Genomic DNA, 19,189 nt, shown 5'->3' with positions numbered 1-19,189 from the left:
GTCTTTCATGACCTCTCACAGAAAGGACCACTCCATTGAATCAAAAGCCTTAAGCTGCATCCAAAGATACAATAAATGAGGACTCCTCCCAATGGGAGGTCTGAATATGAGTGAAGAGATGTCTGATATTCACTCCAGTGGATTGGCCAGGAATAAACCGGCATGGGTGGACAAAAATAATTATCACTTTATTCAACCTAAGGGACAACATATTCGCAAGTATTTTGGCATAGGTAGGTATTCGGGCTATAGATTAGTAGGAGTCTGGAAACTTAGGATCCTTCCCAGGTTTGCATAATACTATTATCAGTGCTTCTGACATGTATGAAGGGAACAAACCTTCATATAGATTATTATTATTATATAAATCTTACACCGGACACCGTCTTTTTCATCAGTATATAGACCCGCGTGGAAGCCATATTGTGAGAAGCATGATATGCCCAGCTCGCCCACAGCCACCGGCAGGAGATAATAAAGTAGCTTACTCCCCACCAAATGTATCTCAGGAATGCAACATCAGGGTCATAGTGTCTCAGGGCCTGATTCACTACCAATCGCAACTGCGATTACGCATGCAATCGGCCAATTATTGTGTTCTGCGCATGCGTATGAATCGCAGTGCACATGCACGATGACTCCACTGCATTCGCAGAGTGATTGACAGGAAAACAGGAAAAATCGTGTGGGGGTGGTGACGGGGGTGGTCGGTGAAATGCAGGCATGCCAGTCCATTTGAATGCCGTTACAGGGGCGGGCATAAATTAGCCATTGCGATGCCATACGCAGCTTGGGCTTTCACTGCGTATGATGAGGTTAGCAATTCCTGAGTAAGGTCAGACCTTGTGCAAGTGTGCGTGAGGCTCCGATTGTACTCGATGAAGTATTACGGATGTGTGTAAGGTAAAAGGGGCATCCTTATGTTAGACTGCGACGGCATTGCGATTGCAATAATTCACATATCTTTGCTGTAAGACTGCGTGGGTAATCGTTATTGCTATCCTTACTGAATCAGGCCCTCAGTTATTTACGTACTAAGGAACGTTTGATCTTGTCGTTTACCCCTGTAACATTCCTAGTAGTAATTTAATCATAACACATAGTAGAGAAGGGAAACTTCATTGGCACAGCTAAGTCCTATGTGCCCAAACCAAACAAAATCATGGAATGAAGGACCCACAATAAAAAAAAATTAGATCCATATTTGCACTGCAAACTGCCAACATTCGTTAATAAAAGAGAAAGATAAAAGTAAAAAGAAAAACCCAAAAAAGAAACACACAGCATGAAAGCAACACAAATCCCAAACTCCCTGTATACCACCCTGAACTTTTTGCATACCTAATTCCCAAACAAGTGAAAACTAGATCCCATTATGCAGGAGAGGCAATGAATAATAATAGCCACAGACAGGGGGATACTCTGGCTATAAGAGGCCGAGCAGCACAAGCAGCACATCAATAACCAACCTGCTATATAAGTTTAAACTGCCCGCACAGGTATTATATATATTGTTAACATATAACACTTATAATCATATGGTAAAATTGTAATAGGAAAACACATAAAGCTTAAACACAGGGCCGACTCCAGGGGTCTGAGCACCCTGTGCCGGCCCGTTACTATGCGCCCTGTAATCATGTGCGGCGAAGCCACGTGCGCCTGAAATCGGGGGGCATGGCCTCATTACCATAGGCCACACCCCCTAAGTGACATTATTTGGAGGCGTGTCCGCATGGCACGCCTCCAAATAACGTCAGGCTGGGTCTAAAGCCCAGCCCTCCGTCACTGGCTGGGCTTCTCCCAGCCCTCTCCCCTCAGTGGATGGATGCTGCGCGCATGCACTGGTTGAACACCCCTAGAGCCGGCGCTGCATAAGCATATAGCGCCATAATAACAGATGTTATATACTGCAGCTGAAGGTAAAACATTGATATGTGATTAAACAGACACAACTTCATATAGAATAGTTACAGGTCAGAAGTATGAAAACATGAAAATAAACCAGCAGAAGGAATAATCAGTCTGCGGCCATTTGCCTGTGCCTAGGTGCATGCAAGTCAAGCCAGACAACAGCCTCACGCCAGCTTGCAAAGAACCTCAACCCATAGCCTCACTGCTGCCATAGCCATGCCCACACACCTGTTCGTTTAAAAGAAAATCGGAACCATCATGTTTATTGTGTACGCAAAACATATATACATGGTACGTTTTCCATTTCACCCAGTTGTAATGCTCATACAATGTTACTTGTATTATCGGAAATGGCAAATCCTAAAGAGAGAGTCTTAGCGGGGTAAGCCATTTTGCTATCACATCCCTGAGTTTTTCCAACATGTTTACACCCGTATGCCTCATATTGAGCCGGTGATACAGAGAGTAGCCTGCCATGAGATGGTGTTGTGTGCTAGACACTTCTGCTACTGCTAAAGGCGATACACTCACCAATGGGCTGTCACAGTCATGTACTGTAATCTTTAGTTTGACCAGTACTGCTTGTCCACATATCTGTAGCTGAGTGGATACTCGGTAGACTAGCATATTCTAGGCTAAGAAATGGTTTTTTTAACATTCCATTAAGGCGAGGAATTGCGGTTCTGGTAAAAATGAAATCGAGATGGAAGCAGGGGGCACAGAATCTCAACTAACTATCTAAAACCAGATGCAATAATGATGGATATTGGACGCAGATCTAATGATAAAATAGCCGTCATGGCTTCAGTGATCGGCTTAGAAACAGGATGGCAACTTTTATACTTGCTTCCTCTTGCAAATGATTATTTCACAGTCATTTGATGTTTTAAACTACTAGTTTTCTTGGTCCTCTTCTGTGATGAAGATTCACCCCCAGCAGCAGCAGCCCCAATGTGCAAGGATCCTGGATAGTCAGGTAGCCTTTTCAAATTGGATGCAGGAAGACTACCTGTTGATTAATGAGGTTGATAATGAGGGTGTTAGCAGTGTAGATTGCATGTGCTGGGATCTATCCATGCTGCTGGTAGCTGATGATGGACTGCTTGTTACTATTTTACCGATTTTTTGTGACAGAGAGGAAGTGCCTAGATTGTTAATGCCCCTACCTTTACTTACTTTGGCCTCACAAATGGTACAATGGCTTGACAAATGTTTTGAGGATTTGGGAAAAAAATATTCCACATGAAAGAGATTACTTTTTTGGTCTTATGCCCAGGCATTACAATGGCCTTCTTATCACTGGCACTGCTGCCACTGGTGGCTGTATTACTTTGACACACAACTTCCTCATTTTTAATTTCATCAACGTTTTCTTATCCAATTCACACATTAACATCCTTATTAGCATTAGATACACAAATATCTCCCTCATCCTGTTGCACTTCAACAGTAGTATCCTCAATCTCTATGTCACCATCATTGCCTTTACTACTACTCATCCTCACATTTGCAGAGGGTGCAGAAATGGTGGAAGGAGGCTTTCCTACAATTACAGGTTTAGAAATGTCAGACTCACACATAGCACTCGTGGACACCCTTAGACTCTCCTCAGGGATCTGTGAAGTTTGTGAACACACATTTTTGTTCTTAAGCCTTAGTGTTATTTTGTGCCCTGATTTACCTGTTCTAAAGGTGACACCTCTAGACTCAGAGCGAGAAGATGTTGCATGTCAGGTTACAGAAGATGCCTGACCATGTTTGTGTAACCCTGGTTAAGGGTTAAAATAAGTACTGTACTCATAAATGATTGTAATATTTATAAATGTACAATTTGTGAGGTCAATTATATGTATATAGATGTATTTATTGTATTCATGTACATGGCCCTTCTATAATTTATGTATACAGGTACAGTATATCTATTTCATGTAGTTACATGTAAATTTATATTGTACTTTTTCTTTGGTGGGGATGTGTCTCATTGTATGGGATACACACATACTAGAAGGGCGGAGTGATTTAGATGGGTGTGGTTTGGTTCCTGTCAGAAAAAGAAGGGCAGGGACAGAGACAGATAGGAGGAGCTGACAGCAGACTGAGAGGGCTGGAGTTCTCACCCCCCTGTGTCCCAGGTGGCAGCTGAGTGGTAGATAGGCTCCTGGGCAAAGGGGGGTGGATTTGGAGAGGGAGCCCAGCCGGAGCTGGGGAAGCAGGTTGACAGAGGCGTCCCAGTAAGCAGCTCACCGTGTGGCACTTTGGTGGAGTGATCGGTAGTGTTGGTCCCAGGAGCCGGGTCAGAGGCCGAGGTCATGAGGATGGAGCAGCAGCAGTGGTCCCGATGGGGGAGCTGCACGGCGTGATCAGCGGTGAGCAGAGGCTTTGAGGGGCCGGAGTCATGGACCATTACTGCAGCTGAGTGGCTGCATTCCAGAAGGTGGGCACGTATGCTCATAAAATTGAGACAGAGGCAGAATAGCAGCAGTAGCGGCCAGCGGAGGTGTGGAACCAGACATGAGAGGTGGCAGCTATAGGAAGGAGGCAGGCTACTGTCGGACAAGGCTGGGGTTAATCTGTTAGTGTATTAAAGCCTCACCATATGCTCTTTAATCGACAGCTGAGGTAGTGATGGCAGCAGTGCCCCAGCAGAGAAATCCTCAGTTCCATAAAGGCGGTGGTATGAATACTAATGCTGATCAGAGAGTGGACTCCAAGCTCTGCACATACATAGCTACTGTACATTAGTAGCACAGGAGTGCAAGGGTGAAAAATAACACTAGTATTGATGGCTGACATTTGTACTACCAGCCATTGAGCTGGATAGACTTCCCTAAAATACTAGCCTTAGCAAATAGCTGGGGGAGGGGGAAATGCATATAAATATTATATAATATATATTATATGGAAAAGAATACATTTGAAATTATAAAGCAAACTACCAACTCAGGAAATATTTCAAAACTCAGTAGGTGGATTATAACTAAATGCTATTCATTTGCAGCACAGGTATCAACTTTATTTATCCTTCAGTGGATATAGATAGTAGCATACAGGAAAAGTTACCGTCAAAGGATATTCCGACAACAGAACTTATATAAACTAAAAGTTAGGAACAGCATATTATCAACAAGTGTCAATGGGACTACAAACTTACAGTGGTGTAAAGTACTTACCCCGTATTAAACAAGTTGAGGACTTGCAATGTATCAACTACTTTATGACCACAGGTGTTACAGTAAAATATGACTTGTATTACCACTATATACATCTAAGTTAATAATTAATATACAAGGATTGAGTGTTACTCTGTTCAGTTAAATTTTACCACTCATATTGTAATTCGGTTATGTGATTACATAATATCTATACAAGATGTTATTATTTGCGAGTGTCAGTTGTGAGCTTAAGTAAAATTATAAACATGCAGTGATATAGTTTAAGTGTGAGTTTATCCTCATATGGGTTTTCCGAAGTAGGCCCAGTCTACTACCAATACTTGGGTGGAGGCACTGATTTAATAGTAATAGGAGGTACACCACTTAAGAATGAGTTTAAGGGTGGGAAAAAGAGATCACATAGGAGTTAGTAACCTGGTGTCCCTTTAGAGGGTAAAGGGGGGTTACATTTGGCCCTGTCTTCCACAATAAGCCTTTTACAGCATTAAACAGCAGTAGCAGAACCACCACTTGCAAAAAAAGGCCATGGTCTGAGCCTTTCCTTGTCACTGCATGTGGTGTATGGCATGTTTCCAATTTTAAGTTTTTCAGCAGTAAACTTTCTCTTTATTCTTAGTGGTCATGTTTTCTTTAATATTGTGAAAAATTGTTTAGATTTCAGGTGCGATTTCTTAAACTTTATTTAACCTTGACCACCTTGAAGTACTATGACTGACAGTAGGCACAGCACTAGTAGTGGGTTGCTGCTTCTGCTCTTCAATCGACTGATACATGATTGGTTTTATTTTTCACACCAGGACAGGAGGGCAAAGAGAAAGGGTATCGGTTGCACAGGAAATCTAATACAAATCAAAATTCAAGAAAATACCCCAAATAATGATAACTATTAGTATTGTTAGTGGGGGTGCTACCACAGATCCAGAAGATATGCAATATGAAAAGAATAAGAAAATGAATCTGTATATGGTGCACTAGTGTTAAAATATAACCTTTATTAATTTACTTAAAAAAAAATAGAATACAAAAAGCAAAGCAAAATATATAGTTAAAAATATAGTAAGAATTGTGTACATACAGTGTAAGAAAAAGTGTTTAAAATAAAATAATAAAATAATTTTATATAGCTGAGTGTCTGTGTGATTATTTACCAGTATAAGGTTAAATCAATTTTCTAATATTAATGTCTAGCCCTATTAATGAATAGCTTATTCTAAAAGTTGGTATGATCTTTATAGATAAGACTATTGATCATACTCACAGGAAAGGAATTCCTAATGTATTAAATAAAGGTTTTCCCTCTACTCACTACTTAGGAGATATCACAATAATCTTCAGCTAATGGAATTGCTGTACACAATAGAGTAACTCTGTATCTCATACATCAATGTGTCACACTGTAACAATTGGTAATAATTACATGTATCACATATCTGTATAGCTAGCTGTGGGAGATACAGTTGTAACTGATATAAAATTCAGAGGTTTTGCATTTCTCAACAAATGAGTACGTATAGATTACCCCACAGTAGATCCTTAATAACTGTACCTTAGGTATCTAATCCACCTGTACATGATTTATTGAGGAATATATCTCTCTCATAAAATGGTGCAGATTATTTCATAGGGATCCAGTGCTGCAATACCATTAATATATCTATTATACAGTAGTTACTAGTGGGTTAATTAAAATGAGTAGTAAGATTTTATGGAGTAGCTCTTCTCAATAAATGGTCACCACCGTGTATCTCGTATAGTATCGAGATTGTGTCTTTCACTGAACATCAGATTCCGATAGATTTAGGGCCTCATTCAGACCCACTCGCAAGCGGCTGTCCGCTCGCAAGTGGGTCGATGGTGTGCACTGCGCATGCGCACAACGGAGGGAGCTCCGTCGTGCCATGCGCCAGACGCGACGAGCGAAGGACTTTCCTTCGCTTGTTGTGTCTGATCAAAGGGGGCGTGCTGTCGATGTTGATTGACAGCACGCCCCCTTTGGTGGGCGTGCCGGGGGCGTGCCTCCCAGATGGAGGCGTTCCCAAGGGAATGCCTACCGTCAGAAGCCGGCCCCACTGACATCACTAGTGATGTCAGTGGGAGTGATTTTGGCTCTGATAGAGCCAAAATCACTCCAGGGCTTGTGGTCGAAAACCCCGACCACAGGCTTCTGGTCGCACTGGCGATGGTCGCGACCATCATCCTGCACGCTCGTATGAGCTGTGGGTGGTGACCCACAGCTATACGAGCGTCCAGGAGGACGCTCCATTTTTATGGCGGACGGCCCTCATTCAGAGCGAGCGCTCTGCTCAGAGCGTCCGGCTCTGAATGAGGGCCTTAATTCCTATATGCTAGTTTCATTCCTCCGTATGTCAGTATCAGTATGTAATGGAGGTTTATTGTATAGCTAATGTGTATCGGTGATTAGAACAGTTCCACGTTGTACAGATTTAATTCCCTTATACTAGTTTCATTCCTCCCGATATCAGTGTGCAATGGAGGATTACTGTAAGTCTAATATGTATCAGTGATTAGAACAGTTCCACATTGGTCCTGATTCATAAAGCAATGCAAAAGAGAGAATGCACACACTTGGCTGATGTTTTTGTACTGCGCATGCGTATGCATCGCACGTGAGCGAACTAGTCAGTGCGGTCGGGTAAGCGTATGCAGACTACATGCAGCGTGTACGCTATTGATTGACAGGAAGTGCCATTTGTGGGTGGTGATGGGGGGTGGTCGGGCGAACGCAGACGTGCCAGAGCATTGGGACGCCGTTGTAGTGGCATCCATAATTAAGCCAGTGCGTCAACACACGCAGTGATGAGACTTCGTGCACACATGAAGTTGCCAAGATCCTGTGGTCGATGGTTCTCGATGTTACCGATGTTTACGATATCTTGCGTACTCATCAGGCTTTGAGTAAAGGGAGATGGGTGGATTAATATAGGGCTGGGCATCTGCATCTTGTGCTACTGTCTCCATGCGTATGCATTGATTAGCATATTCTGTGAGCGGATGGGTGCGTGTGCGTTCTTTCCTTTGCGTTTCTTGCTGAATCAGGCCCATTGTACAGATCGCATCACTAGTTCAATAATACAAGATATATAGACACTCTTTAGATCACTTCTATCTTATAGGAGCATATGGGTGTACGACTCACACCCTCAACTACTATCTAAGGACCTGATTCACTACGGATCACAACTGCGATTGCAATAGCGAATACACATGCACTCACTGCGATAGTATGCTAATCCATTGCGATCGATATGCCGCCGCAGCACAACATAACGATGTCCACTTTACCTTACACAGATCCGTGATCTTTAGCAAGACTGCAAAACCATCGGTAACATCGAGCACCATCGCAGCCTCACACACACTTACACAAGCTCTGAGCTTACTCAGGAATTGCTAACCTCATCGCACGCAGTGAGTCCACAAGATGTGTATGGCATCACAATGGATAATTTATGCACGCCCCTGTAACGGCATTCGAACCCACTGGGACACCTGCGTTTCGCTGACCCCCCCCCCCCCCGTCACCTACCAAAAACAGCACTTCCTGTCAATCACTCTGTGATGGGCCTGCGGTTTGCACACATGCACTACAATGCATGCACAGAATGCAACAATCGTCCGATTGTGTGCATAATCGCAGTTGCGATCGGTAGTTAATCAGGCCCTAAATCTATTGTTTCTAGTGGCTTCGCACTCCTTCATCAAGTATCATCCAAAAATAATTTTTCATTGACAACCAGGTGGGATTCTAATTTGCGGCATATGATAGGAAATTGTAGTGATCCAACCTATACTTAATACATCGGTATTGCTGCTAGAATGTTACATATTACAAACATTCGGTTAACACTGTCGGTTGGTATCCTAACCCTCCCCCTCTTCCTACCCTAACCCTCCCTCCCCGGTGCCTGAACCTAGCTTCCCCCCTAGTGCCTAAACCTAACCTCCCTCTCTCTGCACCCTAAACCTAACCCTTCCCCCCAGTGCCTAACCCCTATTGCCTAACCCCTAACCCTACTCCCAACCTCACTACTTACCTTCGGGATGCCGGCACCAGGATTCTCACAGGTGTCGGGATTCCGGCACCGGTATTCTAAGCGCCGCCATCCCCTGCGCCGGGATACTGAATGGATCCCGCCATGAGATGTGTGCAATTGTAAAATACACTTTGTGAGATTATAATAACACTAAATAAAATATAGGGTCAAACTTGCCATGTAACATATAGCAAATGTTTATATTCCTAACTAGCTGATGTGCCCGTTTTCACCCGGGTTGACCTTAGATACAATGGCGTATCTTTAATGTGTGCAGGGTGTGCGGTGCACACAGGCCCCTGGGTCCAGGAGAACCCACACTGCACACCACCATTCGGTGGTAAATAGGGGCCCTTACAAACTTTTGCTATGGGGTCTTCAAATACCTAGTTGACATCCTGCACATATAGTAATATTTACCTCTCCGCAATCTCCAGAGTGCTGCTCTGCAGTGCCGGGCCAAGCAGCAAACATCACAGGGAAAATGGAAGCGCCCATTTTCTTGGTCACTTGCGCATGCGCAGTAGAGACATGCCCGGTAATAAGGCACAGGCCCAATTTTACCAGAGACCCGTGCATGCGAAGTAATTTTGGTACCAAACCAGAATCTACTGCGCTGCCAGAGTGGAGGTCCACACTGAGTTTGCACACAGGCCCTCTCCTCTCTTAAAAAGCCCCTGTTTTGATATTTATTAATTCCATTTCCTTCATCCCATTTTAACTTAATATATATGGTTAGTTCATTTTATTCCTCTGGGGTAAAGGAGCGTGGTAGTATCAAGATTAAATAAATTTAGTTTTTTATACATTTTAATTAATTGAAGGTGGGTTATAAGACATATGTAAATCTTTTTTCTCTACTTAAGGATTTCTTCGTAAACCACATTGGTGGTTCTCTCTTCAGGTACTAGGATCACCAGGCTGCTGGGTGAGCTCACTCTGGAGCAGGCCACGTAGAACTACCCATTTGAAAAGCAGTCCTCCCTCAAGTCAATCCCTGCCACCTTCAGCGACTGCCCCTGGGGCTTGTTGATGGTCATTGTAAAGTAGACCTTGAGGGGTTACTGCAGCATCTTGAACTGGAAGGGGTACTATGATGGTATTAGTCATATGCATGGTATGAACACCCACTCCCCCTGAGCACAGTCGGTGAACATTATGGCCTTGATGACATTCCTCTGGAGGAACTTTACTTGCAGCCTGGTGTGATTGGAGTTTGGGTGAGTTGATATCCTGTAGCAACATCACTTTGAGGAGAAGCTTGTCAACTGGGAGGGTTGAGGGTGTTGAGGAAATCTACGGGGTATTGGACCACGTCATTCATTTGTACTACCGAGTACAAAGACCTGTACTCTATTTCTGCCCCTTCAAACGACTGAAGTAAAGTGTCATTAATGATGGTAACCGCGTTGTTTTTGGGGCTCAGAATGACACGCTCACACAGCCAGTACATGGACTTTTTTTGGGATAACAGCAATATCAGGGTAGATCCTAGATGTGATGTCTGCTAGGGTCATCACTACTGTGCTTAGGCCTGCAGGAATGTTCAACTTTCCCACGGACTCATGATATCTTCCATCTCCTATTTTGAGTAGGAGTTTGAGGAATTGCCCAGTGGAGACATAGCCCAAGTGGACCCACGTGTTCTTCCCGAGAAAGAGTTTCCAGATGAGGGGCCACAGATATGATGGCTTCACACATGCCGTAACTTCATCAGCTCGAGGTCCCCTCGGTACTACTGGCAGAGCCTGACGGAAGTCTCCAGCTAGCAGCATTGTGAAACCCCCATTGCCAACTACCACCCCAAATGCTACCAAACATCACTGCCAGTTGCTGTGGCTCCCCTATTTGGATATAAGACTGCACTACAGTCACACCGCTCATCCAGACAGTGAGCTTACAGCACTTGGGCCAAGTTGCTTTGTCACCCAATCACCTAGGTCAAGAGGAAACATTTTACCCCTTAGGAGTCAAATTTAAAAAAAAATCACTGCTTAGTGGTGGTTTACATCATAGAAGGAATATACTCCCCAGATTTCATGTTTCTAGGTCTAGGGGTTTAGGCTGGGCTTTGATGAGTTAGTCAGTCAGAGCATTGCACATGTGGAAGAAACATTTTACCGATTTTCACCACCTTAAGGGTCAAATTTAGAAAAAGCTCTCCTTAGTGGGTGCTTAGATATTGGAAGGAATATTCTCCCCGAATTTCATGTTTCTAGGTCCAGGGGTTCGGGCTGGGTGTTGATCAGTCAGTCAGGTAATTGCACAGGGGCTGGAAACATTTTTCCCCTTTTCATCTCCTTAGGAGTCAAATTTTGAAAAATCCATTCTTAGTCGGTGCTTACGTCATGGAAGGAATATAGGACCTCATTCAGAGTTGGTCGAAGTGGCCGCACGGTCCTACGGGAAAAGGGGCCGGATATGCAAATGATTCCCTCGCAAGTTGTATCCCTAAGTTCGGATCGGTAGCTGGCCGACCAAGGGGAGGAAGCGGCCGGAAGACAAAAAAATACGCCCCCTTCTCGTACGCATTACACGTCATCTCCGGGCATATAAGGATTAATCGAGACCATCGGGAACTGGTCGTAGAGCTTAAGGTTGGCCATACCCTCTCTTAAGCTCTATGATCATGTCAGTGTAAAAACCACCCATGTCACATGTGCCTTGACGCTACTTTGTTAATTATGCACTCCCATAAACCGTATGCACTCCCATAAAACGCCATTCGCATAATTAGGCACGCCTGCGTTCGGATTTCCACTCCCCCGTTTTCAAGCACCTTCCCCTGTTACCACCCACAAACGCCTCAAGTTTGCGCACGCGCATTGTGATCTTTACGCATGCGCAGTATAGCGAACATCGGTGGCATACGACCGTGCGGCCGCTTCGACCGACTCTGAATGTGGTCCTATATTCCCTGAATTTCATGTAATAGTATCTTCACCCGACCTCCATCACGTCTTGGTGGGGATATCCAGTCGATTATCATGCATTTTAAGGTCGCCAATGAATGGCGAGCTTCATAAAAATGTCAACAACGAATTATGACAAGGCGGGTACTATTGTTAGGAAGGCCGTGAATAATCATTGGTATATGGTAGCTACCGATCCAGCTTTATAAACATGCCTGCTTAAGAGGCCTCTGATGAGCTATAAACGTGGTCTCAATCTTAAAGACATCTTGATGCTCCCTGAAAAGATGTCACCACATGGGTCCCAGACTTGGCAACAACCACAGAAATTGGGTTGTTTTCGATGTGTGAATTGCACTACTTGTAGAAGTATGATGGTAGGAGAAAGGTTCCATCACCCACATACTGGGCAAAAAATCCAGATCCAGCATAGGGTCACAAGTACGTCTTACCATGTGATTTACATTTTTACTTGCCCCTGCTCTTTGATCTATGTGGGCAAGACTATTCGATCATTTTGCGAAAGAATGGTGAATCATAGATCTTCCATTTGGGCAGCCATCAATAGTGGGAACTGCGATAAACCAGTTGCTTGACATTTTGATGTAGCTCGTCATTCATTGGCGACCTTAAAATGCATGATAATTGACTGGATACGTGGTGGAGAGCAGGCAAAGATACTTTTATGCAGAGAGGCCATGTGGATTCACAAATTGGATTCCATCTGATTATTGATCGCATAACACTTTTGGATTTAGACATATGTGATAGATTCATATAGATTTACAGTATGGGCTTAATAGTATCTTTTTTTGGATGCTGCTAAGTTTTTTAGATAGTTCTGCTTTATGCAGAACACATAGGATTCCTTTGCTGGAGTGTGATGGAATACAGGTCACAGGCGATTGAGTCTTGCTGCAGCTTCCATTCCACTCAGAGGAACTGAACCGAATGATGATGTGTGACATGGGTGATGCTCACGTTCTACTAGGAGGGAGTGACCGTTTAGTCCACAGTGGAGCACACACCACTGCCGCGAGTGACAGCACAGTAGTGTCTAGATGCCCTTCACCAAGTGGACCCTGACGTCATCAGTTACTGTCCAACATCATTCCTTACTATCCACGTGGACACAGAGAGGGACTATATATATATATATATATATATATATATATATATATATAGTGCTTAGTAGGGTATTTTACCGTGTTTTACATATAAGTGGGTGCCGTGTTTTGGCGCCTTTTTTTAATCAATCAAGGGTTGCTTTTGGTAATTGGGGGTGTGTTTTATCTTATGTATATTTGGATTAGTACTTGTATTATGTGTCTTGATAAAAGTACAGATGTATGACCGAAACATCAACGCTACAATCTGTATCATATGGTTATCATGAATAAATGCTGCCATTCTGAAGACTGGTGGGTGCACCCCTTGATTTTTGGATGTATCTACTATGTCTTTTGGGAAGCTACCCCAGTGTTTTCCTCAGGCTTAGACATGAGTGTGGACCACTTTGGAAATATACATATAGATAGATAGATATATTTACACACACATCATCATACCCCATCACATACAAGAGTCAGGAAACCAGCACATCTACAGTAGGTTTTCATGAAAGGGGAATTAACAGATTTGTACATTTGTGATACTCACGCATGCTCCACTCCAAGTCCTCATTGAGGCAATGCACCATCAGCCTTCCCCTTATACCCATTGATGATCACTGGCGCTGTGCCTGTGCTGGATTTTATTAAAGACTGGGGGGTGGGTCACTCCCTTGCATGGCTGAAATGGCAGTGGTAGTGACTGGTGAGCTCAAAAGAAGATTTAACAAAGGTTCCATGATCCACAGTCTGGGGGGGCAGCAGAGGGGAACCTGGAGCATGTGCCCCACTTTAATCTGGCTCTGCTTCCAGCCTCACGTATAGGGTCCATAGAACAGACACCATATAATACAATATGCCATTAAAAAATGTGCATAGGAGCTTCTGGCCACCCTTTAACTAGGCCTCTCTACAAAAGCAAAACCTGGCACCCACACTGAAGCCAGTGGCCCCCACCACCTTGCAGTCCACATGTCGCAGTGACCTACTGCTTTTGAAATGATTACACGACCTCTCCCACCACTGTCCTGGTCCTAATTGCACAAGGAGTAGAAAGTGTGAAATAAAACTCAGTCAGCATGGTTAATTGTATGTAAGAATGTTTGGCACAGTTGCTCAATAGAAAAATACTGCAAACTGCTGCTAAAAAAGGGCACAAAATGCATTCACTGTACTGTACATCCAACTCCGCATGAGTCTGTATGTCCCTGACGGTTTGATGGAGATTGAGCTCTTAAGAAACCTTTTTCCTTTAGGGAAGGGCCCCTCAAACTTGTTTCTAATTGACTTTAAACTGGCCTAAACATCTGCCATCTGAGATTATCTCCTCAACCACTCAGATGACTGAGACACCAGTTGATGTTATAGCTAAAGCACTTTCATGTTAATTTATCTTGTATGAGTTTCTTTGAAATCCCATATTTAAATATTTTGTGTGGCCTGCATTGTTTGTTATAGATATCTCTCATACTGTATTTGGATGAAGGTACTGCATTACCCTTTATGTTTTGAATAATTTTGGGCTCTGAAGTCTATGCAATCAGATAAGCATGCAGTATTGATCTGCTTCCAATTTCCATTGCATCATATGGTTTTACACTATGGGCTAAATTTACAAAAGGTTAATTTTAATCAATTTTGATCGATTTTAAAGCAATATAAATCGATGTTGTGTTTCAGGGGCTAAATCGCACATAACATTTAAAAATCAATATAAAAATCAATATAAAAATATATAAATAATCTGTTAGTAAATGTGCGATTTAGCTGATCTAGTCCCTAAAATTTATTAAAATTGACTTTTAGTAAATTCATCCTTGTGAGTTCTTGTTCTGATCTATCTATCTATCGATCTATCTATCTATCTATCTATCTATCTATCTATCTATCTATCTATCTATCTATCTATCTATCTATCTATCTATCTATCTATCTATCTATCTATCTCTCTATCTCCCTGACTGGACATACACTGATCCCTTCAATGTGAAGAAGAAATCCCCCTAGGGGGATGTGCAGTAATAACATGAACTGCATAGCCCTGGAACTATGGGAGCATGTGACATGTCATGAATGTGTAAATTCATAGTTCTAACAGGTGGGCACACATTGCTCACCAACAAAACTGAACAAAAGTAATACATTTTTTAAATGTAACAACCCTCATAGTGTCATTGTTAAACACATGCATATATGTAATATATACAGCAATTAAATCACTGCATTAATAGCTAATGTGTGCAAGCCTGCACATTGTGAGATTTACATGTATAAGATAATTACTGACAGTATGCAAATCCTTGTTTACTGTTTATGAATATTTAGCTGTATACTAGTTTTGCTATATTTAGTTACATTGCTTATTTAATATATCGGACCATTTACACCTGCCATAATTAATAATACGAATGATGACACATTTAAGATACTAATCCTTTAAATTACTGTTACTTATTTAAATTGCAATCTAAATGGAATTGTTTAATGTATCATTTACAGAAAGACTCACACAAGTTATCCTGCCAGAATGCTAGGCAATACATTATACATTCTCATACTATACCTGTCTCTGGTGTCAAAGAGTGGTTTCTATAAGTCATTATTGCAATATTTCAAAACAATATATATCACATTAAATGTATGTTAACAAATAAAAACAATCACCTAAATAAGTTAAGCACTGCTGATTGAACACTTACCTCTGAAGAGAGTCAAAAACAGAAAAATATATAGGTAGAACCCAAAAGCTAAAATCCTCTGACACTTCTCCAAAAGCATGTTACTAGCAAGCCAGATCCAAGTAAATGATGTCAATTAAAATCACACACTGGATGGATGCAGTGAGGAAACTGAATCCTTAAGCTGTTGTCCAAATAAAACATCTTCATTGAAAAAGCAATAACAACAATAAAACATTGTATCCCAGAGGTGAGATAAACTTCCAGATGTTGTTACATCCGAAGTGTTGCAGAAATGCAGTCCAGGGGCAGTGCTATACTCTGAACATCTATTTTACTCTATACAAGGACATATAACAATAAACACAAACCACACAAAAATAAAACAGGAAAATGAATATTGCTCAGTGGTTTCTGCAGTGTGCCTACACAACGTGCATGTGGAAGACTGGAGGGAGGGAGAGACAAACAGTGCTGGGGAGAGTAAGCTGCTTAAACACCTAGGGGATCTGCTGTCCGCTCTCACTGCTGGGCTGGGTAATAGCTAGTCACCAGATGGGTCAGCAGTGTCACACTGCCAGACATAGGTAGACAAAGCTACACTACACTGCCAGACATAGGTAGACAAAGCTACACTACACTGCCAGACATAGGTAGACAAAGCTACACTACACTGCCAGACATAGGTAGACAAAGCTAGGCTGAATCACAAGGTTATTTTTTGGGGGTCCATCATTCTGCATTTTAACTCAATCACAGCCCTGTGGCTATAAGTTCTTACAAGTGGCTGCACTGCATTTATTCTTTGTTGCATGCTGAAAATTTTGTATAACACTTATTCTGGTTGCAGAATTGTCATATACATTATTAGGTTTTAAAGAAAAAACATGTGAAATGATGAATGCAATACTGCTTAAACAAACATCACATGTGTTTTGTACTGTAAGCACTGTGTACTTTCTTTGAAAATAGGAATACATAGGTGATGCAGCTTTCCGGGTGACCCCCCACATAGATAAATACAAGTTTTGCAAACTGAAACTGTGAACACGTTAAAGTTTTCTGACATCTTTATTTCAACTTATACCGAGAGTTCCGCCATCACAAGTCAAACACACAAACACACACACATAGCTATGTATGTATCGATCAAGAAATACTCTTATCCTGTGCTAAATGGTAATGAAATGTTTAAAAGTCTCAATAAAAGTTCTTAAGATTTTATAGACCAGCAGCTTCTCTCAGAAGATCTGTTAGTACAAGATCTAAACCGAGCACATACAAATCAAATATACCAAGAGGAATCTCAAACAATATATAATAATAAACTGCAGAAATTCAATATAAATGTAAGATATATGGTATATGGTATATGCTGTGTTTATCTGAAACTCATAAGCAACCAAATATAACCCACTCCAGGTGTTTCTCTGAGTGAGCCAGAGAGAAGAAAAGAGTCTTAGGGGCTAATTCAGCAGTGCACGCAAACGCACTGCTGAACACAGATGACCGATTATCAGGAATCTGCTCATGCGCAGGAGCCATTCTGTGACCGTGCAGACTAGCCCTTGAATGCCTCTGCCTGATTGACAGACAGAGGCATTCAAAGTCGTCTGGCATTCCTGGAAACGAGGTACTTCCGCCCGGTTTTCCAGGATTGGCCAGCCCAGAGACAGCGTGGACATACACAGTCTGCTGGGCCCGCAAGCCAGCCAGCCTGAGTAAGCTGAGGCTTACTCAGCTGGCGGGCCTCCCGATGCCGTCCACCATCAAGACCATCGTCCACCGAAGGTCGCGATGGTGATCCCAGAACTGTGACCTACGTCGCAGTGCTGGAATCGCAAATGCAACAGGGGGTGTCATACACCTCCTGCTGCATTTGCATGATTGCAAGTATCGCATTGCCAAGCGGCCTGCATGCAGCTTTGCAATTGCGATCTTTGCTGAATCAGGCCCTTAGTTCAATAATGTAGTCCTCTCCTGAACGGTTTCTTCTTTATGTAAATAAACCAGAAGATGGAAAAACACTTGTACTGGAGCCACTTTCACTTTGGATCATGACACAAGATGCAGTTTTGACCCCACTTATGGTAAGATTTCAACAGCCTCCTGTCTTAACCTACTAAAGGGTGTGAGCTCTCAACAGTAGCGTCACCTAGTGGCGGTTAGTCATGCACCTTCACCACATGCATTTCGTCTTTATCAAGACTTGATCAGGGGTATATCGAAGATTGATGGAAATGGATTTTACTGATGCAAACCGTATCTTTCCAATGGGGAGAGAATGCTTGCATGTGAATAATATAAGATTGGATAATAAACTTGGTACAATATTTAGACACACAAATTCTAAATTATGCATATATTGCTAAAATAAATTATCATAAGCATAACTCCCGATTTGAGGGGACAGTCCAAAATGTTCAGCCATTGGAATAGTATAAAGAAACATTGTAAAAGTGATGGACATGATAAAATACAAATAAAAATAAAGAATTACTATGATAGTGAAAGTAAATTGCTAGTAAAGTGTAATATCTTCTCTACACCATGAGGGTAGTCCCACAATAATTATTGGAATATGGTGGATATAGATATATACAGTCAGGTCCATAAATATTGGGACATTGACAGAATTTTCATATTTTGGCCTCTATTCACCACCACAATGGCTTTGAAATGAAACAAACAAGATGTGCTTTAACTGCAGACTTTCAGATTTAATTTGAGGGTAATTACATCCAAATCAGGTGAACGGTGTAGGAATTACAACAGTTTCTATATGTGCCTCCCACTTTTTAAGGGGCCAAAAGTAATGGGACGATCAACTCAAAAGTTATTTTATGGACAGGTGTGGGCTATTCCCTCATTATTTCATTATCAATTAAACAGGTAAAAGGTCTGGAGTTGATTCTAGATGTGACATTTGCATTTGGAATCAGTTGCTGTCGACTCTCAATATGAGATCCAAAGAGCTGTCACTATCAGTGAAGCAAACCATCATTAGGCTAAAAAATCAAAACAAACCCATCAGAGAGATAGCAAAAACATTAGGTGTGGCCAAATCAACTGTTTGGAACATTCTCAAAAAGAAAGAATGCATCTGAGAGCTCAGCAACACCAAAAGACCCGGAAGACCACGGAAAACAACTGTGGTGGATGACAGAAGAATTATTTCCCTGGTGAAGAAAAACCCCTTCACAACAGTTGGCCAAATCAGGAGGTAGGTGTATATGTGTCAAAGTCAACAATCAAAAGAAGTCTTCACAAGAGTGAAAAAAGAGGGCTCACCACAAGATGTAAACCATTGGTGAGCCACAAAAACAGGAAGACCAGATTAGAGTTTGC

The 19,189-nt window shown here is 42.2% G+C and overlaps 1 protein-coding gene across 3 annotated transcripts in view; it reads right to left on the bottom strand.

Annotated features, from left to right (window-relative positions):
• LOC148513720 (neuronal acetylcholine receptor subunit alpha-7-like) overlaps positions 1–16,328 on the bottom strand; it is a 248,064-nt gene extending 231,736 nt beyond the window's left edge. For all 3 annotated transcript variants that reach the window (XM_088481464.1, XM_088481466.1, XM_088481465.1), the window contains exon 1: positions 15,863–16,328. In XM_088481464.1, the coding sequence (XP_088337590.1) occupies positions 15,863–15,941 (79 nt within the window). In that variant the 5' untranslated portion in view covers positions 15,942–16,328. The remainder of the gene's footprint in view (positions 1–15,862) is intronic.
• Between the last annotated feature and the right edge of the window lie 2,861 nt (positions 16,329–19,189).

Source organism: Taudactylus pleione, unplaced genomic scaffold (assembly GCF_031769625.1).
Source record: "Taudactylus pleione unplaced genomic scaffold, aTauple2 ptg000273l, whole genome shotgun sequence".
Lineage (NCBI taxonomy): Eukaryota > Metazoa > Chordata > Amphibia > Anura > Myobatrachidae > Taudactylus > Taudactylus pleione.
This window is presented reverse-complemented; position numbering and strand designations above follow the sequence as displayed.